Source organism: Medicago sativa, chromosome 4, assembly GCF_051527215.1.
Source record: "Medicago sativa cultivar Bolivia chromosome 4, Bolivia_mono, whole genome shotgun sequence".
Lineage (NCBI taxonomy): Eukaryota > Viridiplantae > Streptophyta > Magnoliopsida > Fabales > Fabaceae > Medicago > Medicago sativa.
In genome coordinates, this window is record NC_140752.1 from 67,675,219 (window position 1) to 67,700,857 (window position 25,639).

Sequence of the window (25,639 nt, forward strand, 5' to 3'; positions counted from 1 at the left end):
TTTGAACCCGTTTAAGAGATTAAGAGGGTGAAAAACGTTTTTTCTGACTTTCTGATTGGAAAAATACTTTTTTTGGCTAACCGGGTCACGAACCCGACCCGGTATACCCGTATTTTTGGAAAACGAAACACTAGTCGGGTCGCAAAACGACCCGCGAACCCGGTTTTCTGGGTTTCCAACCTAACTCGGCTGGATCTACGTTACCACCGCGTCCACGGCTTTGCGCGGCGATCCAAGCCGTTCTTACCATTTTCCGATTCCGGCCACCTATGAGCACGAAGAGGTCAGGCAAGATCGTGGAACCGTACGATTCTACGGTCCAGATCGAGAGTTTGTCTACCATGCCTCTGAGTAACTTATGACATCCGGGGTTAAACAAGGTTCCTACTAGGCATTGTTTTCAAGCATATAATTATCCAGAATTCAAAAGACTAAGAGGTGAAACTGAAAGGCGAATCATAAATTTGAGAATAATGAATTTTCTTATTTCACAATGTTCAGAAAATTGATGAGAGGTTTAAATTACTAAGAGCAACAATAGTATTTAGATGAGTCTGTGATACTGAATGATGGGAATCCAAATAATGTAATGTGACAGCCATAAGGAAAATAGGCCAATTTTAACATGTTAACCAACATTAACTCTATAATGCAACCCAGCAAGGATTGAAATTATGGAATTCTTTAGTCTTTGTCACCGGGGAACTGCAAAGTCTAGTACAAACCAACGAAAAATATGGATTACAATCAGCAAGAGGAAGTTAAATCTGGAGGAATTAAGTATAAGAACTCAAAAATTAATCTTTCCATCAATTATAAACACCAACAAGGAACTTAAGATTTACTAGAACTTAAGTTAATCTATATGACAATAGAATTGACTTGTTAGAACTTAGACTTCAGGACTGAAAATTTGAGGGTGATTATCAAGCAAGTTGGTCATATTCTTTCAAGAAAATAAGGAAATGAATCATACAAGTTTACAGTTGGCGCACAATACAGTGACCAAAATTTCAACTGTGAAGTTATTTTTCCTCCAAGGGTGAGACAGAAAAGAAAAAAACAGTTTTTCATTTTTTTTCTCTTTTTCATTCCTCATTCATCTTGAATAGATCCAGCAAGCCTGTCACAATGTTTTTTCAAGTCCTATACAACAAAGTAAAAGAAGATATCAGGATGAGCATAAAGAAGAAAAAGGTAATTACTAATTACCATATCGGTTGCCCATCTGAAAGCGATATTATATTACTGCAATAGAGGAATTCGGTACCTTAGTATTTTCAGTGTTCACACCAGTAAATAAAATAACCTAGATTATTGACTCCCTACATTTTATAATGATCAACGTCAACAAATAATTGGAATGTAGGATTCAGAATGACAAGACTCCTTATTCCAGTGTGTCCCATATTATGTTTTAAATTAAGGTTGCTATACAATTTGGTTCTCTGACTGGCAACTTCTGTTGCATTTGGTGTTTGAAAAAGTGCGTTTATACATGTTGGTCCTCAAAGTAACAAATAACCCATTCATCAAGCTGGTCTTAATGCAAGATAACAGAAATGCTAATGTAGAATGTTAAGTACACACATGTAACACTATTTGTCTACCAGATTGCTTACATCCAATCCCAAAACAACCTTGTTGAAAAAGATTGAAATTTTCTCATATTGTCTCCCATATAAACTTTTAGGATTTGGGTAAACTCCCAAATCTCTCCAAACAAAGGATAATACCATTGAGGGATTCATGAAGCAGTCTAGTTGGCTCTAGGTACATAGCAATCCACATCCATTTTTATTGAGTTGTCACTTTTGGACACCAATTAGTACAGACACACACTTTGAAGCAGCAAAGCAATAGAAACTTTCACGTTCAAGAATCAAATTTGAATTACTTGAATTTTCATAACAAAGATGGCAATCTCAAAGTTTTATAGGTACTAAACACCCTGTAAGAATGCTAATGAATGCCAATGAAGCAATATTATCCGCGGCTAGAAATTAGTTTCGAGATGGAATAGATTTTGTGGTGGAAAGACTAATTAGAAATTATCAGCACTAACCAAAATAATGGATTTTGAAAATCCAACAGCTTAAGAAGAAGAGCAGAACTGAGGTGAGTTTTCTAAGTTTCACCTCTTTATCTTAATTCTACACATTCCTTTAACTCATCATATATTCATGTCTATCTAATGAAGCTCATCCTCGTCTGATGCATATTCAACCAAATCAAAGACTACCCCTCTCATCTCTAATCTCTAATCAATAACTTCTAAAACAGCTTATATAATCACTCAGAAAATAAAGTGCACCATATATAGAAAAAGTTTTCAAGGGAATTCAACTTAATCATCAACAATAATTGCAAAACCTAGACAATCAATTACTGAAACAGCCATAACAATACATAATCTTTAAATTATGTAAACTAATGATTCAAGTCCATAAACCTTATATATCATACACATGTAAATGCATGAAAAATTAACAATTAAAAAAAAATGTAGTCACAATGAATAAAAAAGAACCTAATAAGAATCAGTACCTTGTGAAAGCATGCTCCAGCAAGTGGAATTGGAAGCTATATTAGAAGTGAGTCTAGCATCAGCAATGGCAGTATGAAGAGGCATCAATGATTCAACACTTCCAACAACCGATAAAATCCTTCAAAAATAAACACGTTATTAACACCAGTTCAAAATTCATTTCCATGATCACAGCTGAAAAATGCGTTGTTCTACCTTGAAACACGAGGAGCTTGAGAAGAAAACAGAAGCGGAATGGAAGGTTTTTGAGCGAAGGTTCTAGAACGATTCGCGAAGGAAGTGGAAGCCACTCTTGCCGCTGATTTACAGAAGGAAGAAGCCATTGCCGAAGAAGGTTACTGATTCGAACAGCAAACACCGCTAGATCCTAGCTTGAACCCTAAACTCAACTATGGGCTGACCCATTTTATCGTTTTTTTTTTAAAAGCCCAATATCTAACATTACGACTTACTCCATCGGTCCTTCCGTTGCAAAATATAAGTAAAAGTGAGTAATTTTTTTTTTAACTCACTTTTGTTTATATTTTATAACGAAAAGAGTACTAAACTAAGGATGTTTTCGAAAAGGTAGATAAATGAGTAGGGATGAAAACATATCAAACAATAAATAAGAAAAGACTAGGGATCTTTACTACTATTCACGAGCACAAATAGGAGTCATTCGTTTTTTTTAAGGAAATAGGAGTCATCGGTTACGTGCCAAATAAAAAAAGACTAGGATAATACTATTTAAATAGAAAATAAATCACATTTACTCTTGACTCTTGATAAGTCAAGAGTAAATGTGACTTTTCACTATAGATATGTAACCAACTAATTTTTTTTTTTTTAAAGAAGGTACGTAACTAACTGTGGGGGGTGTTCAAAAAGTAATCACAATACTATGGGCTGCCCCAAACCAAATATAAGCATTTTATTCACCACCGTGTCGCTACTGTTTCGTTTGGGTTTTAGTTAGGAGTATCCGCTCGTGAAGAAAAACGTTCACACGCAGAACTTTCCACCTATCTTCACATTTCTGTTCGCCGTCGCCGTTCTATTGTGCGGCGGTTCTTAGGTTTGAGAATGGCAGAAGAAGCAGTTCTTGGTTACCTGCAAAACAACGATGAGATTAAAGATTCAGGTGAATTTGCAGCTGAACGTGGCATTGACCACAACGAAATCGTCAATGTCATCAAGAGTCTTCATGGTTTCAGATACGTCGATGCTGTGGTAAGTAACTTTTTTCATATATCCAAAATTAAATTGACATTTTATGTAATAAAATGTAAATCGTTTGTGACAAATTTGGTTTGTTACGACGTGGATATAGGATATTAAGAGGGAGACATGGGTGTTAACTGATGAAGGAAACACTTATGCTACTTTGGGATCCCCTGAATTTCAACTAATTTTGGCTATTCCGCCCGAAGGTATCTCCAGAGATGAACTTCAGGTAGTTTTTTTTTTTTTTTTAATTATTATGTAATTTACGCCCCTTTTCTACTATTGAAGCTTCAGATTAAATGTATGTGTTCGGTTAAGTAGCGGCTAGAGCAGCCCTATAGCGCTATTGCATAACAGAATTGGAATAAAATGCTATTGCTCCGCAATACATTATTTAGTAGTACAAAATATTGTGAAATAGTGGTTATAGTGGAAAGAGTCGAATATCTTTTGTGATTTGCAATTGACAACACTTACAATTAGTCACTTTAATTTTCTCAAGTTAATAACGGTGTTTGTGTGTTAGAGTCAGTATTGTGGTAGCACATATAGTGGAAAAGATGGTAGAAAATAGACTTGGGTGGTTTGGGCACTTAGAGAGAAGCATTGTGGATTCTGTAGTAAGGAGATTGGATCAGATGGAGGGGATTCAAATCATTAGAGGTAGGGGAAGACCTAGAAAAACTACAAGAGAAACTGTTATGAAGGATCTAGAGATTAATGAGTTGGCGGAACCCACTTGGGTTGTTCTGGTGGTGTTGGCTTACGACTTTGGAGTGTGTTCCTCCACAAGATCTCAGGTTTGATTTTCCCCGGTGCCAATTTAGGTGGGCTAGTTTACCTTTAAGAAAGAAAAAAAAAATGAGTTGGCGAAAGACATGGTTTTTGAAAGAACACTATGGTGTCGTTTGATTCATGTAGTTGGCACCACTTAGTGGGATAAGGCTTGGTTGTTGTTGTGTTGTGTTACAGTTAGTATTGTATCTGGTGTACGTGTTTGTGTGCTTCATAGGTGAAATTGAATCTAATTGTTTTTTATGGTTGCAGAAAAAGCTGGGTCCTTCAGTCTTCAAGATAGCTTGTGCACAGGCTGCTAAGAATAAATGGGTGGAAATGGGAAAGCAACTCATATCTAGGAAGGTATGTTAATGATTCTAAATCTACTACTTTTGGGATTTTATTTGATGCACATTTGCATGTAAGGCAACAATATAATTGTACAGTATCTTGTGTTGTCAAAATAAATATTAAAGTTGTATCTTGATGTTCAGTTTAGTTTGTTCTTTGAGATGAGAATTACTTCATGGTTAGTGAGATACTTATCATAAACCAATTTCTGGTTGAAGGTCCAAGATGTGGAAGATAGAGTCAAAAATCTGCTTCTTCAAATACAACAGGGACAGGTGTGTACTGCTAGCTTGAATACTTTTGTTAGTGAATTTCATAATTGTGTTGAAACTTGAGAGGGTAACGGTAGAAAGAGCTGGAAGTTTTTTTTTCTTTCCTTGGGAAGGGGGTTGTCAATGCTAATGTTCTATTAAAATTGAGGGGGTTACATGCTGAGATATAGTCAACTTTGTCAATTTCGAAATCAGATAATAATAGATAGTGGCAATGTGAAATATTTTGTATTTATTTCAGTCAATCACCCTTTTTACCTGGTTTCCATTCAACGTTGAAGAGGAGACTTGATGGTTTCTATTCATGCTTGTTTGGAATCTGATATTAATCTGTCATTTCATCCCTATATGCGGTAGGAAATTGCTAGGTCACTTCCATTCTTATACTTCAGAGTTGTTGATACACACACCCATTTGGTAACATGCACTTGTTGATTGTGGCTGACGGCAGTGTAGTCTCGTTCTTTTATCAAATTATCAACCTTCTTTGAAATCCATGTTTTAGAGATAAGCATATAGGTCAGGTCTGTACTCTTTGGTTTATTGTATTACGTTGGAGAAAGTGACAAGTTTTGTGTGGAGCGTCAGATTCAACTAAATATGTGAGATAGGTATAGGAAGTTGGAAGGATATATTTGAGACCTTCCATTCTCTTTAGTTATGACTTATGAGGTGTGCATGGACTGCACTCTATTTCATGGGTGAGTGGTGATGGAAACAAATTTATGTTTGCCTCTATTTGCTTGGGGAAATTTTCGTGTTGACATTTTTGTTTCCTCCTTATGTTAATTATATGGAAACAAATGTTATGACTTACTCATCGCATTTTTTATCAGTTTTTCCTGTGAGTTCTGCATATCTCATTAGAAATTTTACCACATATTGCAAATGCAGGGCATTGGTTCAGATGATATCAAAGCACTCAAAGCTAGAAAGCTTATTGTTCCACAGTAATAACCATTTCATTTGATTGTTCTTCAGAGTTTTGTTGATATTATGAATATGTGTAGTGACTTGACTGCTGTTTTATTATTGAAATTCTTAATTAATATTTTATAATCTAGGACATGGAAGGGTTACTCGGTGAAAAAGGGTCCTAACTATGCTCCAAAAAGAAAGAAGGTTGTCACTGATTTAACTCGAGATAACTTTCAGAGGTAATTTTTTTTTCCTTAAACTGAATGTAGATTGGGGATGGCGGATTTGCATCATATCTTACGAACTCTGACTATACTGTATTACTTTGTTGCAGTGGGGAGTGGAAAGAAATAGAGTTCAAAGAGTACAACTACACTGCTAAAGGTCAGCCTCTTGAAGGTGGCAGTCTTCATCCACTGTTAAAGGCAAGAAGATATTTCCCTTGTTCACCCTTCTTCCTCCTTTCCCCAATTTACGGGAACTTTACGGACAATAGGAAAATTCATATTCTGGAAAACATAAGCAAAAGCATCGTCGGTTTATACATATTTAAGCTTGTAGCTTGATACGGAATGCATTTATCATACTTTTGATTTACATCAATAAAGCATATACGATATGTGGTCTATCCTATATGTATACTGTCCAATATGTTTAGGAAATTATGCGTTTTTTTGGTAGTTTCTATATGTGGTCTATGCTATATGTATAAATATATTATGATTTTAATTATGGTGATGCCTGTATCATAAAAAAATACATCAACATATGTCATGCTTTGTTTCCAATCTTCACATTCGCGAACAAAACAACCTACATAAAACTTTTTCAAATTTGTATGATGTGAACTTATGGTTTAACTGTTGTTTCAAAAATTTGTGTTCTGACAGTGAGATCATGTCATTTGATCAATTCAGTTGACCTTACCAAAAAAGTGAACATCAAATAAAACATATTTAATAAATTATGGTGATAAATGACAGTGAGATTATGCTTTTATCCCGAACATATTTGATCATTGTGTATTTAATAGATCTGGACATTTTTCCATTTTTAGGTACGGGCTCAAATAAAACAGATTTTCCACTGTATGGGGTGAGTCTTATATTTGTCCTGTGGAAGCTTGATGTCTATTGCGGTAATCAATTATTTTCACCTTTGAGATTGACATTTTGTAATGGTTATCTAATGCTGCAGGTTTGAGGAGATGCCCACAAATAATTATGTTGAAAGCAGGTAATGGTGGTTTTGTTTCCGTGTTGATACCTTTCTAGTGTTTGTCTGTGTGTGTGTGTGTGTGTTTCTTTTTTTGGTGTACAATAGTGGTAATGATGTTTGAACCTTTGATCTCATATAAACCATCCAAACCCCTCACCACTAGTCCAATCCTAGTGGCTTTCCTAATCTATGATGTACACACAAAATGTATAAAAAACAATAAATTTAATATAATGTATTAGATGTAAAGAATAATAATGGAAGAAAAAAAAACTTTCAAAGTTCCAATGTAAAGCTTTGTAACCCTCCTCCTGCCCCCCAATAAATAAATCAAACTCGGCACTTTTTAAGGAGGCTTTCAAGCAAGCAGTGGAAAAATAAAATGTTTGGAAGTTATTACAGCCTGACCTTTAATAAATCCTTAGTAGAACTGATAGTCAAATGAATCCCAAATTTTTTAATATGGCTTCCGCCTGAGTAGAAGCAAGACGGAGTATATGAAATGTAACTTCAGCAAAAGGAGAAGTGGGTCTACCTTGGAGGTGAAAGTTGGAGATCATATCATACCCCAAGTTACACGGTTTAGATATCTTGGGTCCATAGTACAAAAGGACGGAGAAATAGAAGCTGATGTACATCATCGTATTCAAGCTGGGTGGTTGAAATGGAGAAGAGCCTCAGGTGTTTTGTGCGATAAGAAAGTACCACTTAAGCTGAAAGGAAAGTTCTATCGGACAGCAGTTAGACCGGCAATGTTGTATGGTACGGAGTGTTGGGCGGTTAAGAGTCAGCACGAGAGTAAAGTAAGCGTAGCGGAGATGAGGATGTTGCGTTGGATGAGTGGTAAGACTAGACATGATAGGATTAGAAATGACACCATTAGAGAGAGAGTGGGGGTAGCACCTATAGTAGAAAAGTTGGTAGAAAATAGGCTTAGATGGTTTGGACATGTAGAGAGAAGACCTGTAGATGCCGTTGTAAGAAGAATAGATCAAATGGAGGAGAGTCAGGTTAAAAGAGGTAGAGGAAGACCTAAGAAAACCATTAGAGAAACCATTCGAAAAGATTTAGAGGTCAATGAGTTGGATCCAAATATGGTTTTTGATAGAACACTATGGCGTCATTTGATCCATGTAGCCGACCCCACTTAGTGGGATAAGGCTTGGTTGTTGTTGTTGTTGTTGTTGTTTGGTAGTTGCAGGCTTGCAGCCCTAAATTATAAAAGCCGAATCCAAAATCTTGGTGCACTGAATCGGTATACTTCAATCTGTGTTTCAGCGGGTATAGGATGAGGTTATGGAATTTCCAAAATCTTTTATTTGAATGATGGCAAAGTGACAATGAAGCAATTTTTATATTTTTAATATTTGATTGAGAACGCCCGTGTTCTTCGAAAGGTTCCTTCAGTAGTGACTGTTATAAATGCATCAGAAGAACATCGTGTTTTAAAGTAACTGTTATATGAATTACATGAATCATACTGTTAATCTCCATGATTCATTGCTTCTTGCTTATTTATGTTATTTGGGGCTGGATTTTATCTTAAAAAATATTGAAATTTAACAGATTACGTACTTTGTCACATGTCTGTTCTAATTGTAAACTTTACATCTTAATGCTTTAAATGGCAGTTTCTGGAATTTTGATTCCTTGTTCCAGCCCCAACAACATCCTGCTCGTGATTCACATGACACATTCTTTTTGGAAGGTTAGTAAATCATTGATTCTTCAATGCTACTTGAATCTTCTTTGCTCCCATCTTGAGTACATGTCACACATATGCAGCTCCTTCAACAACAAAGAAACTGCCTGAAGATTATGTTCAGCGGGTGAAGCAAATTCATGAATCTGGTGGATATGAGTCTAGGGGGTATGAGCTTGAGCACCCTCAATACATTTTCTTACGAGGCTATTTATTGATAATTCATAGACAGATAAGTTTCAAATTGCTTTCTGAGAGTAACCTTACAATTTATTCCTTGGTAGATATGCATATGACTGGAAAAGAGAGGAAGCAAATAAAAACCTTCTGCGGACCCACACAACTGCTGTTTCTTCCCGGATGCTTTACCAGCTGGCACAGGTTTGTATGTGTCTGAATTTGTTGTGTCATGTTTTTGTGAATGTGTATGATTGTGTTGTGTTTGGGGCCATTGAGCATCCTATTATCTTCATTTTTCTTTCAGATTTTAGACTGAAATTTTTAAGTTATATGTTTATAATTTTAAAGGTAGATCATAGCTATTTTACAAAGTACTTCTGTATTCTGGCTTTGCCTTTTCCTTGCATCCACAGGGATAATAGATTATACTTTCTAAGTTCTTGCTCCTCATTAATGCTTGCATCATTTTTTCTGTGTGCCATTATAATTTTGCAGAAACCATTTTCTCCAAAAAAATATTTCTCTATAGATCGTGTATTCCGAAATGAAGCAGTGGACCGTACACATCTTGCTGAGTTCCATCAGATAGAAGGTACGTGAGCTATTAGGTTACTGGGCTCAATGTTTTATTTCTTAAACCGTTCACCTTTTTACAAACGAAAACGATCCACCTTCGATGGTCCAATTATGATTTTTTTTTCCACATCATACTATAGAGGAGGTGGGGGATTACTCAAATATATTTTTGCCGCGTCACTTTTTTGGTTCAATGAGGGGTAACCTTGGCGCAACTGGTAAAGTTGTTGTCATGTGACTGAAAGGTCACGGGTTCAAGTCCTGGAAACAGCCTCTTGTGTAAAATAGGGTAAGGCTGCGTACAATACACCAAATGGTGGGACCCCTTCCCGGACCCTGCATATGCGGGAGCTCTAGTGCACCGGGTTGCCCTTTTTACTTTTATGGTTCAATGCACTGGGGGATTAATCTAATAACTAATTTTTTTGATGCCCGTGATTTTCCATTTCAATTCAGGCCTTGTATGTGATCGAGGACTCACTCTCTGTGACTTAATAGGAGTTCTACATGATTTCTTCTCACGCTTAGGTAATGATGCTCTCTTACAACAAAAAACTTTGTATGAGTTAAATGTTGAATGTAGGTTAAATGATTATTGAAGACAAGTTTTAGTAGTACATTTATTCTGTTACTAATCTTTTGATGAAAATTTCTTTGTTGAGTTCAGGCATGACCAAGCTGAAATTCAAACCTGCTTACAATCCATACACAGAACCTAGCATGGAGATTTTCAGGTGAGACTCCCTGTAATGATTATTTGGCTTGTTGTTATCTTGATAATTGATATCCCAAGAGATTACATGTTAATCACATGCTCGTATAACAGTTATCATGAAGGCTTCAAAAAATGGGTAGAAGTAGGAAACTCTGGCATGTTCAGACCTGAAATGTTGCGGCCGATGGGACTTCCTGAAGATGTCCAAGTTATTGCATGGGGACTTTCTCTTGAAAGGTGAGAGCAAAACACCGAGAACGCCATATAATCATTGCCAACAGTAAAATGAATTAATTTATAAAATTTAAATTCTTAAATAATTTTCTAAACAAATTTAGTGAATGTATCGGGGAACTACGATACAACATGTCGATGTATGTCACTTGAGTTTATGTTAACTTGTTATTTTTCCTAAAAACAGGCCAACAATGATAATGTATGGGATAGATAACATCAGAGATCTCTTCGGCCACAAGGTATTGTTATGGGATTTTTAGCTGAATAAATCACTGTTTATTTGGGTTTTTTTTTTGTTGTCTTTTTAAGGGTGTAAAACTTGATTGATGGGTTCTCGTTTTTACTTTGCAAAGTGATAGTAATATAGTATCCTAAACCATGTATTTTCCATGTTTTTTTGCAGGTGGATCTTGGACTTATTAAGAAAAATTCAATATGTCGACTTGGAATTGAATGAAGTGGTCCATTATGTCTGATATATTTGTTGTCGTTCATACTTATTTGTCTCCAATATCAAGCAATACATGTGGATTAGTTCGATTTCTGTACGAAGAATTTTGATTGTGGTAATAGCATTTTTCATTTGGTAGAGAAATATTTGACATGGGAAAGTTTCCCCTTTGCAATTTCTGTTGGTTTGAACAAATTATGATAGTGAAAAGTAACACATTATCAGCTGCGTTTTAACCTTTTACCTATTGAACAATCCCTTTATAACAGTGGTGATATAATTTTTCTCCATGAACTGGTGCTTGGACTTGGTTCCATAGTCGTTATCTATTCCCATAAAATAAGTAGACAAGCCTAACACAATCCCCATAACGAGAATATATCATCTTTTTGTATGAAACTACTGTGCATCTTCTATTTTCCATACGCTGTTTGATGAAAGAAGTTTTCTGTCGCAGCTCATGGCAGCGAAACCAGGCTGCAACTTGCTCCAGCTTATTGTGGATGATTTAGTTTGTTTCTCATCACTGGAGTCCATTTGTCAACTCTAATATATGAACTATGCTTGCAGCTTTTGCCGAAATAGAGTGTTATTTGATTTCCTGTTGAGAGATAATAAAGGATTTCTGGCAAACCATAATTTATCGAACATTATGCCAAAAGAAGGTTCCAATACGACCCATCGTTGCACCTGTTATCACCGTCCAAACCAATTCGTCTCATTGAAGAAAGAGCTTGAATTGGGTGTTTAAATTCTAGGCCATATGCTATGTGGTAGCTTGCAATCTCTACACACATGTAGCAGTGATTCTTCATGCTGTTTGCACCTAGGATAAAAGCTCACATTAGCCATCTTCCTTCTACATGGTTCTTTGTTTGTCATAACAAGCATATGAAGCCTTCAATAAAAACTCAGATATATTTTTCATAACCATGTTATTGATACAAAGTTTCTACCAGCTTTGTTGATGATTAAACTTAGTAGTCACCTTTAATAGGGTTTGCCCTAATAACAAACATATTTTTTATCTTTAAACTCAAACCGGAGACATTATTTAAGAGATCTAAGTCTAGCTCCACTTAGACCAATGTAATATTGGTATAAACTAATCGAACCTTCTAAAGCTATATATAACTAATGTGGCTTCCAAAATAAAATATTGGGCAAATTGCAGTTAACTCCCATGAGTTCAATTAAAATGTCACTTATGCCCTTCTAGTTTGCCAAACACACTTACCTCCCCCAAATTAACGGCGTGAATTTGTTGTTAGGAAAAACCCTAAACAATCTCTACAGCCTTTTCTCCACCTCTAATTTCTCCTCTTCTTTTGAAGAGTAATTTCTCCATCATTAATCAAATTTAGCTCTAATTCTCATCTTTTGTACTATACTTTTCATCCAAATTTTTGGTAATGTAGTAACCCTTTTGAACCCTCTATCAGGATTTGCAATTGGGATTCCCCTTCCTAGATCCTAGCCATAAAAGTCTCATTTTTTTTTTGTACTGATGGATAGTTTCAGTGCTGAAGATCATCACCATTGGAGGGTCAAACGGATTTGCTTTTAATTTCATCTTTAGCCATGAAAGTCTCAATTTCATCTTTTATTTTTGTCAATTGGGATTGCTGCTTATGCAAATTTGTTTTTAACCAATTTACTATCTGAGAAACATTTTCCAAATTTTATATTGATATTAGTTTGTCAAGAGTTTATTTCCTGGTCATGTTTTCATGTTTTGAGATTTTTATCTGTTGGTAGCATGAAATCGTGAATTACAACCTCTTTTTTGTATCTTTCATTTTACATGCTGCGTTTCAATGTGCCGTGCTTCAAGGTAAGGTTAGAGGACAGTGCATTTTGTTAATTGATAGCCGTGTTACAAAATAGAGGGGGTGTTTGTGTGTTTGAAGTAAAACTTAGGTGAGGTGAGTGTAATTTGCCCCAAAATATATTACATACATTGGAATAATTCGTAACTAATTAAAAAAACTTAATAAGAGATAGCCATGTTATTTATGGATTAAAATGATTAGAATTAAACTATATATATCTTGCAAATTATCTTAGGTCAGCGTAGATTTGTGATGCCTTGAGAATGATATCTTGCAGCTTGGAACATATTGCTGTTCACAGAAATGCTGAGCAAGATAGATAAATTTGAGCGTTGATCTTTCAGGAGATAGTTTGAATCTGCTGATACTCAGCCGGGATAGACGGCTCAAGGTAAGAACGTTAACAGCGATGATATGTCGGATAGAGATTACTGAATAGCACAAGAGTCAAGTCTTCCACAATTCCTATCAGGGGAAAAAAGTCGTAAAGATCACGAGAAAACACAAGCAATGAATTAAGTTCTGCTTAGATACACTACTTAATTGAACACTTATAGCATAATTGCTTATCATATAAGTGCTTTAACAAATGATAAAATAAATTCAAATTGTTCTCGTATAAACTATATGTTGTTTTCATTAACAATAGTAAAGAGCATATAGACATGCCATAAGTTGTTTCCACTTTCCATAAGCTCTCACAAGTGATTGGGCAAATAAGCCAATCCAACAAGCCCTTAATAAAAGGGGTACTTTGACAAAAATAACCACGATAGAAATTAGTGCAACACTACAACTACAACATGTGCATTTAAAGTGTGTTATGAGCAGATACCTTAAACCATCTTAGACAGTGCAAGAAGTACACGGGTCAGGTCTCCGCAATTCTATTCATTGGCACATTCCACAGTGGCATGTTTCCAAGCACACTCTTTAGCAATTGTATCTTCACAAGTGACCCAGCGGATGATAAATTGCAAGTTTCATTTTTGTTTAATAGGACAGAGGATCTCCTTTTCCTCAACTGAGTTTCTGCTGCACTAAATCAGCTGTTACAGAGTCATTTAACACCCGCCTTGGAGAAGAACAGTTATGATTTCATGACAATTACTTGTCTGACCAATGAAGTTAATACAGTAAGATTAATATGCGGTTTTACTTCTTGAAAAGTCAATCACTTTCTGTTTTCCACAGAGCCATCGGTTTTTCTTTTTACGTCTGGGCTGTAGATTGGGGATGCTTAGTATCCTCTTTCATGACAGTAGATTGAAGTTTATGGCGTTTTCTAATCATATTCTTGACCATGTTGTTAAATTCTTCATCTGTGCAAGCTAACATGCATTTTAGCTTGACATTAATCTGATTCTCCACCAGAACCTTGTGTCTTGGAATAATTCGACCCTCGAGGGAATAGCTGAAAAACCTGATAACAGCAAGAGAATTGCATATTTAAAGTTGAATATGCAATGGAATGAAAAACATCAAGCAAACAAGATTTTTAAAAATTGTGTATCTATGGTCTAAATATCATTGATACCTGGGAAACTCAATGACATCGTGCAAAGTTCGGACCATGGTTTTGCGCAAATAAGTATACTTAGGACGAAGAACGTCTATATTGTATCTGAGCAGCATTGGGAAATCAGCAATCATTTCACCCAGTTGCCGAAGACGTATGCCGAGAGACAAATAATACTTTACATTTCCTTCAAGCTTATGTACTATGCTGCATCCCAAGAGCTCAGGTCCAAGAGCTATAACCTTTGGAATATTTTCTTCAGTGACTCCAGCCTTGGTCATCAAGAATATGACCTATATACAACAAGCAAACTCAGCAGATTAGTTAATTGAGGCCTCTTGATCAGACAGTTTATAAATGTAATCAGAGTGATAAACTTTGTGGTGGTGATGCTTCAGAAAAATTACTTAATGGTAACAAATTTTGTAGCGGCAAAGAAAAAAGACATACCACAGGCCTAATCTTCTTGTAAAGGCTATAAGTGAGTAGAGTGGGAAATTTTACAAGCATGTTGGCAATCCCGTCATTTCGAACCCCTAGGTCCTGAAAAAACTTTACCTTCATGATAAAATATGTAACAAAATTGTCAGTATTTTATCATCAGGAAACATAACAGAAACCATTGGAAATTTTATTTATGAATCTACTAGACATCAATATTAAACAATGCAAGTGTCATTATAAAAATAAAAAAAAAATGCAAGTGTCAACTTAGAAGAGAAAAAAAATAAAAAAATTTACATACCTTTGGCACAATAGTCATCTCCAAGTCAACACAAAAGACCATTGGTTTAATTGTAAGCATTCTCCTCATCCCATCTCGGGTAATCCCATAATAGTACAGATACTTAACAAGAGGTTTCCATTGTTCTTCAATGCTGCACGCCATCAATTGTGGCCGAAATGCAAGCAACTTACCAACATCCTTACTTTCAAGCCCAAATTCTTTCAAGTAATCAACCTGAAATTTACAATTGTTGCATCATACTTTGTTTGTATATCAGAAACTATTGAAGTATGAGAGAAGACAACAAGGATATATTACAATATGACGTTAACCCTATAAAGTTTGTCAAAAATTAATGTACCTTTCGGCTCATTTCTTCCAAAGTATAGTGACCGAGAGCTTTAGGAAAATCAAAAACCATGGTGCCAAAATCCTTCGCATCTAAACCCATATCCAGATAGAACTGCACACGAACCTTCACTTCTTCCAAGCTGTAAGATAACAACTTCGGACACCGACTCACAACATAACCCATCCATTCCCTCCTGACTCCATTAAACTCTAAATAATCAACAATCTCATCCAACTCCCCGTCACTCCGCAGCAAAACATTATCTCCACTTTTTAACATTGCATCCCCAATAAACTCTCCCTTAACGAACACCGACTTCAACCACTCAACACGGTTCCTTATAGACTCAAGTTTCCCTCTTGACATCAAAATGAGCTTAGCTATCTGAGGATACGATAGAGAATTATGCTTCAACCATCTAGAGAATTGAAGAAATGCACAATCAAAATACAAAAACTTAAAAAAACCTAACAACAATACGCAAATCAAAATAAAAGCGTGAGTGAACACTTTCTCGAAATCGGACGATTCATATTTCAAGCTTGTACTGTTTATTTAAAAAATAAATCAAAGAAAAGTGTTATAAACACTTTCTCTAGCACTCACTCTCTTATTCGGTGAAACACATGTGGGTCCCACACTTTCGAAATGAATCCCACATGAAGTGACGAGACACACATGATTTCACTCAATAAAAGAGTGAGTGCTAGAGAATGTTCGTAGCATTTCTCTAAATCAAAATATGCACTGAAAATTTGGCCCACCAGATTTCATTCCAATGACCACATATGTGCCGAATGAGTGAATGCCTCATTATTGGCTATGGCAATCCATTTCCAACAATACACACAACACAACAAGTAAGTTGGTTTTGTTTCACATGAACAATAAATCAAACAGCTTACAAACAACTTCAAAACAATAAAAACCTTTTTAACACCGACAACTCTAATCAAAGATGTGTCTGGTGTCCGACACAACACACACCTGGTTACATTCAAATAATTCTTTTTCTCAAATTACTACCGATGTCAATGTGTCAATGGGTGTCAATGCTTCATAGATAAAAAACTAACAACTCATAACCAACACTAATCTCAATTCATAACCATAATACCTGATAAGTGGCACAACTTGAGAATCTTCAATAACAGTTTTAGCCCTTAAATTAAAAGTCGAATTTGAATATTCCGGCAATCTTTTCAAATTAGCAGCTTCAATCATAACATAATCAATAAAACCACCCAACCTATCAACCAAATTACCAGTATAAGTAATTCCAAATTTACCCTTCCGCATTGCTTCTTTAAAAACCTCTTCAGTAACCTTCCTACGAATCTCAATAGCTTCCATAATCATTCCCTCTTCTTCATCATCACACCGAAAAAGGGTACTCAATGGAGGAAGTGAAGAACCCACATCAGGATCACTTGGAGATTGAGCGTAAATTGAACCTGGAAACTGTGGGGTTCTTTTTCTTACTAAGGAAAGTTCTAAAAGTTTAATTTTTTCTTCGTGAGGTGTTGGGTCTTGTAGTGAAGTTGGTGAAGGATTGGTGTTCGTGTTTTTTTGTGTAAGGTGGTGAATGAGAAATGATGTTGATTTTGCATTGTGTCTTCTGGGAATTGGTTGGTTTTGGTGTTGTTCGTTTGGGTTTTGGCAGTTGACGATGGTGGTGAGTTTTGGGTTTTTGAGGGTGTGGATAGAAGAATGAGGAAGGTAAAGAGTGTGTTTTTGATATGAAAGAAGCATTTTTTGTGTTGTTGATGGTTGGGAATTAACAAATGGATAAGAGAGTTTATGGTTGCACGCACTATTCGTTTTGTTCTGGTTATGTTTGAAGAAGCTGAGGAATTGAATGTGGGGTAAGTGTTTAAGTAATTTAATACTGAGTTTGTATCAACAAGTGAGGTCCCATGGTCTAGCGGTTAGGACATCAGACTCTGAATCTGGTAACCCGAGTTCAATTCTCGGTGGGACCTTAGAAATTTTTTCTCTTCATTTTATTTTATGATTCTTCTTTTTCTTGTTTATTTATGGCTCTGTGTCTCCGAAGTTGCATTTTAATCTCTCTTTTTTTATGTGAATAACTTTCATTTTAGTGTATATGCAAAAGTCTATCATCCCATCTATTTCTAAAGAAATTGAGCTTTTTACCATAAGTTTGTTCAAGCGGAATAGGTTACACTTCTCCAACATGAATACATGATGAACTGATTTTTGAATTTTAAATAAAGTAAATTACACTCCCCTCCCCTCAAAGATGCTTGAATTACACTTCCATCCCCTCTTATGTTAAAATATACACTCCCCTCGCTTGAAAAATAAAAGTTATACTCCCCTCCACTATAAGATGCTTGAATTACAACCCCCTCCCATAATAATTAAATATGCACTACAATTTAATCTATTTTAACATAAATATTTTTTATGATATATACTAACTTTGAATCACCATTTTAGAAAAATAAATTCATTTCTTTATAGTTTAAATGTCAATGATAATTAAATTTAAATATTTTGCTATTAACTTTATAATTTAGAGTATAAAATTAACTTTAAATAACCATATTTTATTGTCTTTAGTAATTTTTCACATATTTAAATTTTATTTTGAGTTGTTTCATATTTTATAATAGGGTTTAAAACTATATATTAATGAAATTGTGAAAAAAATAGCGAAAAAATATGTATTCAAATTTTGGTTATATTAAAATAGACCCGCAATACTATTTGTTTTCGAAGTGTGTTAGATTATTATTATTTTGCTAGATTATTAGAAATAAAAAAAAATATTGAGAGAGTAAAGTGTAGATTTTAACATAAGAGGGGAGAGGAATGTAATTCATGCTTCTCTTAAGGGAGGAGATTGAAATATTTTCTAATATGTTTTGAATAAGAGGGGAGGGAAGTGTATATTTTAACATAAGAGAGGGGAGGGAAGTGTAATTCAAGCATCTTTGAGGGGAGGGGAGTGTAATTTAAATATGAAAAATATTTATATTTAGAATCTAACACATCTCGAATTGAATTACTTCTACTCGGTCCATGTGAGCATAGTTCAATTAGCAGGGACATGCATTATTATATGTAGGGGTTGGGGTTCGAACCCCGAACACCCCACCTATTCACCTTAAAAAAAGGTGAATTCTAGCCACCATGCTACTTGACAAAAAAAAGAATTACTTCTACTCAAGAGAACATATATAAAAAAATTGAGCCTTTAAAGGCTTAAGTTTCTCTAGTTAAAAAAAAAAAAAAGACTTATGTGTGTTTAGTTTTATATATATTTTTAAATAGTTGACCTTGTTGGGAACATATCAAGTGAGAATGATGTTTATATTTGAGAATTATTTGAATGATTTTTTGCTATGGATTTAAATTTACGTATGAGATTAAATGGTCTCAAAGTTAGTCGCATGCACTTTATGTCTTCTCTTTTCGGTTACATCTTTTCCTCTTACATTATCAAAACAACATGGTTGCCGGAGCCGCCGCTATATCTTCTCACCGCCATATCTATCTCTTTGTCTATCCATCGCTCTCTCTCCCGTCGTTACATTCACCCTTACATTAATTAGTTTTGTGCAACAGTAAGTTTAGCCAGCCATTAGAAAATTTAGTTTAAATGAAACTTGGGTAAAGAAAATGCATATAATCTTTGATAGAAGACATGGATACACAAAGTTCATACCTTTAATTATAACTATCCATGGACGCCATAAAGAATTGTAATGTGTTAAGGGAATTTAAGTTCATGCCATAACTGTTAAATGATGGAGAAAAGGATAATCAATTGCAATTTGTAATAGTGACAGTGGAAATCATCGTTCATGGTAGGTGTCAGAGCTGGTCTAAGGGTAAGGCGATCCAAGCCCTTGCTTTAGCCCCTGAATTTCAGACTTAGAATAAAGGCCTCACAATAGAAAAAATTGTGTGTTTGTGTGTGTGTGTGGACAAACGAATAAAGGCCACACAACAAATGAATTATACAACAATTATACAACTTGGTCATGAAGCAAAGATGGTAGACACGAGCTTTATAATGCTTACAATATGGGTTCAACACTTCCCCATACAACTTTACAATGCGCACATTTTTCGCTAGTGTTGCACTTACAATGCTTCTTCCACTTATATAATGCAATAATTTATTTTTAGTTTTAATTGTAATATTTTTTTATAAAACCTATGAATTTTTATTGATTACTCATTAAAAAATCCTCATGTTATAGTCCGCTTTAGGCCTCAAAATGTGTTGTAGCGGCACTGGTTGGTGCGTCAGTCAGAGTTCTCTTCGTTGGTGAGGCGGTTGTGATATACATAATAGGTGTGGTAGAGTCGTCAATGAGGAAAGAAGGGGTAAAATAAAATAAAATAAATAAAGAGAAAGGAGAAAAATGGAAAGGAAGAAACAAAATTTGGGATACTGATCAGTTTGAATTGGGGGCTAGGGAAGTTGGCAGCAGTGACCCCTTGATTGTGGAAGGTTAAGGTCGGCGGAAATGGTGGTGGAATGTGAGAGGAAGAAGAATTGCATCGGTTAAGCATGCTTCTCACATGACCCACTTAATCATCATTTAATCTTGATTATTCTTTTTAATTTGATGGCTACCAGTCATTCCATTCATTCTCACATGATATGGCCCCTAGCCTTGTTTTTGTTTAAAGCACATTCGAGCTGGTCTGATCTCTGCTACCTTAAAATCAATGGTTCCCTATTTGCATGTAGTACATTAGTATTTGAAAAGTTAATGTATACTCGAATAGCGTCTTATTTATAGGTTTTGGCTCATTCCCCTGTGGTAGGCTCAAACCTAACATTGATTGTATGGTATCCATCGAATATTCCCTTATGATTAATAATGATTAGGTAATGTATGAAAGACAAATGAACAATTTTCTATTAGACTTTACTTATTTTTTTAGCCGAATTCTATATTATCAAGATACAAACATATCACTCACTTCATATTGAATAAACTTTATTACTATTAGAGCCTTCCTCAATTCGATAAGCAATTGACAAAACCTTACTAAAAATACAGTCATTTCCACTTTCTAAAAATTTGAATTTGAATTTAAAAATCCTATATTTTGAAAATTGAGAACCTACATATCCAATGTGCATTGATTCAAATCACTAGTTGAGGTAGGTATCTTCCCTCTTGGGGGAATTATTAAATAATTCCATTAATAAGTTTTAAAGTTGTTATTGTTGAGAAACATGGAATCTATGAAAGTGGAGAGAAAAAGTTTAGAATATTATTGTATTGATAATAGTTGAAGATATACAAAAGTGAAAAAGAGTGTTACAAAAGAGTCAACTTGTGACTTATATAGTGATTACTCTAGTACCCTTAACTAACTCTAAAATGAGTATAACTACTATATTTCAACAGCCTCCCTCAAACTCAAGGTAAGAGAATTCTTAGCTTGAGTTTGAATTACAAAGTTAACACCAAACAGGAAAAAAAAAATGTGACCAATACAAAGCTTCAAACCATAAGAGAAAGCTTTCAAACAGAATTTGCTCTTCAATCTTCATACAAGGAACCTGCAGACCAGCTACTAACCAAAACAACTTTCCAGCATATGGATAACCTCAATAACACTTCAAATGCATAGGAGAGAAACAAACTTCCAGCAAGTATTAACAGCCACTCCATAACAGGAAGGTATCAATGGTGCAGACAAGATAAACATAGCACTCACAAACAACCAAAAGCTAACATCAGTAGAAAACCTTGTCCATATAACTCCTCCAATCCAACATAGTATAGGAGTAAGAAATGCACCACAAAACCAGATCCAAACAATGTCCAAAGTCTGGCAGAAAAACAATAAAAGAAAACCATATAGAGAGAAATGCTTAACCATTAAGCAGAAGCCACAACTCAAGACTTAACCACTCAACAAAAGCTAACATCAATAAGGCCAACAAAGGGCAAAATGCTTAACTACCATGGGTAGAAGCCAAAGAAAAGAAGAAAAGAAATGTTAAAAGGTCTTGATAACTACAAAGTGATGCACAATACTCAAGTTGTGCTAAAAGGTAGTTAGCACATCAGAGGACTCAACAATTAACATCAGAAAGTAAGCAAAGAGAAGAAAAAATGAATGTTAAAAGGTCTTGATGGCTACAAAGTGATGCACAATACTCAAGTTGTGCTAAAAGGTAGTTAGCACATCAGAGGACTCAACAATTAACATCAGAGAGTAAGCAAGAGAGCATGGTTGATGGCTATAGAGTGAAGAATCAATACTCAGATTGTGCTCAAGGTGGATAGCACATCAAAAAACCAGCTAGACAATAAAGGAATCAAGCAAATGCAACCTGCATAAGACAGGGCACATCCAACAATAACAAAGCCAAAGAATCACCAAACAGTGGGCTTAACACTGCTATCATACTAATATCCAATTTCTGTGTCTTCAAACAACAGGTCATATATACCATCTTCTAAAACTGAGGTGGGACCAGAAACCTCACCAAATATCAATCAGAAGCAAAGGCAATTTCACAAACCAGAGAAAACTTATCATGTAACAATCTGCTCATGAAGATTTAGAGCACCAAGGATCACAACCCATCAAAATACTGAGTAAGGAATGAGGGAATGAGCCAACAACAAGTATCAACTTCCATTCTAATGTGGATGTCTTCAAAGTTCCAAAGATGTGGATGAGATATGAGGATTCCCATAGCATACACCAACTCAGTGGAATGGATAAATCACCAAATCCATGATTGACAATCCATATGTAAAAAAAAAGTACCTCTCATAGAGCATCGTAGACACAGTCCAATTGAGAAATCAATGCAACAGTAGAAGCATGGAATGACAAGTACTTACAAATCAGCAGGAGAAAACCTAGCGCCGAGGAAGAATGTAATATGTAAATGCCCAAAAGAATCAATAAAATACCTCCAAAACCAGTCATCAAGACTCCACAGAGTACTACCATAAAATTCATTCTTTGTGCTTCCATAAACAGAACAAGCAACATTGATCATAGTAGCAAAAATCATGATGATAAAATCAAATTGAACTAGAAGCAACCAAAAACCAAATTGCTTCAGTGAAAACTTTCCACAAACACCTTGAGAACACAATATTGCCTCACACCACAAAACAAACCATATGTGTAGAGAACAACAACCCAAGGCAGATGATAGACTCAGAAGATTGAATGATTGAAGTAGACAAGAAGATTACCGCAACAAGAATCTGCAACGTGTTCTGCACCAACACAACACACAAACGAATCTGAAGCAAAAAGCACCAAACTCCGAGCAAAATGGGGAATCTTCAAATTACAGAAGTAATTCAAATTTGTTTAACCAAAATTTGAGAAGTGACTCAGAATCATGAATCAAAAAAGGATGATAATTCGAATTGAACCCTAGAAACTGGGGAAAAATGTAAGAACAAATTCGAACGAAATTGCGAACAAAATCGAACATCGCAAGAACAAAGAAGACGCAACAAGAAATCGAAAGATTCAGAAACCGGAAATCTCGATCGATAAAGGATTCGAACATGGAATTATAATCGAAATCGAGATCGGAAACAAAATATGACGATTCCGATCAAGTGAACGAAAATCATAGACCGAATCAGAAACAAGGATTCGAATCCAAATCAAGGAATAAGAATCGAATCGTGAATCCTGGAATTTATAACTAACTAAATCAAGAAATCGAGACACAAAAGATTAGATGATTTCACGAGAAATGAAAGAAGGAAAAAAATAAGAAAATGAAACAGGAAAGGGAAAATCAGAGCGAGGAAGAAAAGGAAAATAGAACGAGAAAATTGAATTTTCTCAAGAAAATGCAACGAAAAAATTGTTCAAGGTGGATACCATATTTGCTCTGATACCATGTTGCGAAACATGGCATCCATGAAAGAGGAGAGAAAAAGCTTAGAATATTATTGTATTGATAATAGTTGAAGAGATACAAAAGTGAAAAAGAGTGTTACAAAAGAGTCAACTTGTGACTTATATAGTGACAACTCTAGTACCCTTAACTAACTCTAAAATGAGTATAACTACTATATTTCAATAGTTACCAATTGCATTGAGATACTTGGTTAACCTCTTCTTGACCTAACATAATTGAGATACTTGGTTAACCTCTTCTTGACCTAACATTGGTTTGTTCAGCCCATTAGAAGTAGAGTTCATAAGGAATGTGTTTTCTTGAAAAAAGATGAATTGTTGAGCTACGCGACGAGGGTTATATGCATCAAGAGAGGTTTTGTTGTTACGACATTTTGATTTCATCTCATAAAGTATGTCACGGGCAACTAGGATGTTTGCCCAATTTCCATGAACGGCGTATGATGTCAAAGAAGAAAGTAAAGGAAGACGATGTCTAAAGAATCCAAGATGGTGATTGTCTGCTCGACAATAAGGGGGCAATCGATTGGGCGTGGTGACAAGAAGAGGTGATGATGCCAGTCTAATATTTCCACATATGTTATAAAGCACACGAATAAACGCCACATAAGACGCGATCAAAAAAGAGGGCATTGTGGTTAAACTTTTTCTAGGATAAGGTATGGGAAATACAACCAAACATATAGTTGTAGAAACCATATGCGGTCCACTCACTTATTGAAAGGATTTCTTCCTTTGATCCATTTGTTCCAACATAGAGAAGAAACATGGGCAGAGCAAGGAAAAGAACAAAGAATTCCAAGAGACATTATTTTCAGTATTAAGGAGAAAAAGCAATATATAATTGAAGTTCTTTAACAATACAAATTGAGCATGGGCAGACAAAGAAGGAAAGGATGCAAGCGGCAATTGTTGCTTAGTTACTCTTTTTTAGTAAGGTTATGATACTAGAGCATTCTCACTTTAAATCAGTGTATTTTTCGTTACTCATTTTATATGTGCTTTGTGGTTTTGAAGATAACCACGATGGCGCCTTACGTTGAACTATTTTTTTCAGTTATTGAACTTTTGTTAGTCCCAATCTGGTGCTGGTGAAGCAGCAGTGACAAAGACCCGATTATTTTTGTTTTTCTAAAATCAATTTATAAAAAATTTTATTTTGTTTTTCACGATCACACACGTGTTAAAAAAACTATTTTTAAGTTATTGAACTTTTGGGAGTCCCAAACTGGTGCTGGCGAAGCAGCAGTGACAAAGACCCGATTATTTTTGTTTTTCTAAAATCAATTTATAAAATTTTTTATTTTGTTTTTCACGATCACACACGTGTTAAAAAAACATCGTAAGTAGTTTTTTTTGTCAAAATCTGATTGGGGATGTTGTGATCGAGCTTCAAAATCAGCTCATCAACTTGCGTGCATGAGTTTTCAATTGCTATTATCATTTCACAAGAAGATAATAATGTGGTTTCAAAATAAAACAATCATTTTTTTTTAGCAAAGGCAAAATTACTTCATTTCATTCAAAATTAAGGAATACAAAGTAGGCATTACATGATGAAAAATATGGGGGCTAGGATTAGATAGTGATGCCCTAGCAATACTATGAGCAACACCATTTGCTTGCCTCCTAATATACGACACTGCAAAGTCGGGTCTATCAAGTAAGAGACTTCTACATTGGATTACAAGATCACCAAATTCATTGCTTGGAGTAAGATTAGAGTTGATGGCATCAGACAGAATTTTAGAATCTGTTTCAAACAGTACATCATTCATCCCATTTGAAATAGCCACTTTAATAGCATCAAGTAAGCCTATAGACTCGGCCTCCAAGATTGTGGCTGCTGTGTGGTAAAAGTCTGATTTTCCAAGCAAAAGAGTTCCCTTAAAGTCGCGAAAGCACATACCAAATCCCATAACAGAATTGTTGTTAAAAGCGGCTGCATCTACGTTGCATTTAATCTTGCCTACAGGAGATTTGATCCAAGTGTGAGCAGAGATTGCATGGTGAACTGGTACCTTTGCTTGCTGCATGTAACACCATTCATTGAGGGTGTCCTTTGCTCGAGTGACGATGAACGATGGGGCAGTATCAGAGGCGTCCCAGAGTTTGGAATTACGACTTTTCCACAAGCTCCACAGGGTCAT

The 25,639-nt window shown here is 35.3% G+C and overlaps 4 protein-coding genes and 1 non-coding gene across 7 annotated transcripts; 2 read left to right on the forward strand and 3 right to left on the reverse strand.

Moving 5' to 3' along the window:
• Positions 1–463: 463 nt before the first annotated feature.
• LOC146931030 (envelope glycoprotein) lies at positions 464–2,943 on the reverse strand. Of its 2 annotated transcripts, none has more exons than XM_085702527.1 (3): positions 2,744–2,943; positions 2,548–2,666; positions 464–714 (listed from the first exon to the last, which is right to left on the reverse strand). In XM_085702527.1, exons 1-3 carry the CDS (start codon positions 2,869–2,871, stop codon positions 695–697), a joined length of 267 nt encoding a protein of 88 aa, XP_085558653.1. In that variant the 5' UTR covers positions 2,872–2,943; the 3' UTR covers positions 464–694. The 2 variants fall into 2 exon arrangements, with proteins under 2 accessions (XP_085558653.1, XP_085558652.1); XM_085702526.1 differs by lacking the exon at positions 464–714 and adding an exon at positions 782–1,146 and having other exon boundaries at positions 2,744–2,942.
• A 538-nt stretch (positions 2,944–3,481) lies between these two features.
• On the forward strand, positions 3,482–11,441 carry LOC146931031 (phenylalanyl-tRNA synthetase, putative / phenylalanine-tRNA ligase). Its single transcript, XM_085702521.1, has 18 exons — positions 3,482–3,760; positions 3,861–3,983; positions 4,802–4,894; positions 5,101–5,157; positions 6,049–6,104; positions 6,219–6,311; positions 6,407–6,497; positions 7,130–7,167; positions 7,270–7,308; positions 8,922–8,998; positions 9,076–9,160; positions 9,277–9,373; positions 9,668–9,764; positions 10,205–10,276; positions 10,416–10,482; positions 10,575–10,700; positions 10,885–10,939; positions 11,104–11,441. Exons 1-18 carry the CDS (start codon positions 3,614–3,616, stop codon positions 11,155–11,157), a joined length of 1,467 nt encoding a protein of 488 aa, XP_085558647.1. The 5' UTR covers positions 3,482–3,613; the 3' UTR covers positions 11,158–11,441.
• A 1,586-nt stretch (positions 11,442–13,027) lies between these two features.
• On the reverse strand, positions 13,028–17,353 carry EMB2219 (Mitochondrial transcription termination factor family protein). Of its 2 annotated transcripts, XR_015006584.1 has the most exons (7): positions 16,699–17,353; positions 15,591–15,999; positions 15,248–15,463; positions 14,953–15,060; positions 14,521–14,795; positions 13,819–14,406; positions 13,028–13,448 (listed from the first exon to the last, which is right to left on the reverse strand). XR_015006584.1 is itself a non-coding variant. In XM_085702528.1 (6 exons), the coding sequence occupies exons 1-6, from the start codon at positions 17,331–17,333 to the stop codon at positions 14,196–14,198; spliced, it is 1,854 nt and encodes a 617-aa protein (XP_085558654.1). In that variant the 5' UTR covers positions 17,334–17,353; the 3' UTR covers positions 13,475–14,195. The 2 variants fall into 2 exon arrangements, 1 of the variants encoding a protein (XP_085558654.1); XM_085702528.1 differs by lacking the exon at positions 13,028–13,448 and having other exon boundaries at positions 13,475–14,406.
• A 138-nt stretch (positions 17,354–17,491) lies between these two features.
• TRNAQ-CUG (transfer RNA glutamine (anticodon CUG)) lies at positions 17,492–17,563 on the forward strand. The gene has a single exon. It is a non-coding gene; the product is annotated as a tRNA-Gln (tRNA).
• Positions 17,564–24,997: 7,434 nt separating this feature from the next.
• Positions 24,998–25,639, reverse strand: LOC146931034 (uncharacterized). The gene has a single exon (XM_085707630.1). The coding sequence runs from the start codon at positions 25,637–25,639 to the stop codon at positions 24,998–25,000; it is 642 nt and encodes a 213-aa protein (XP_085563756.1).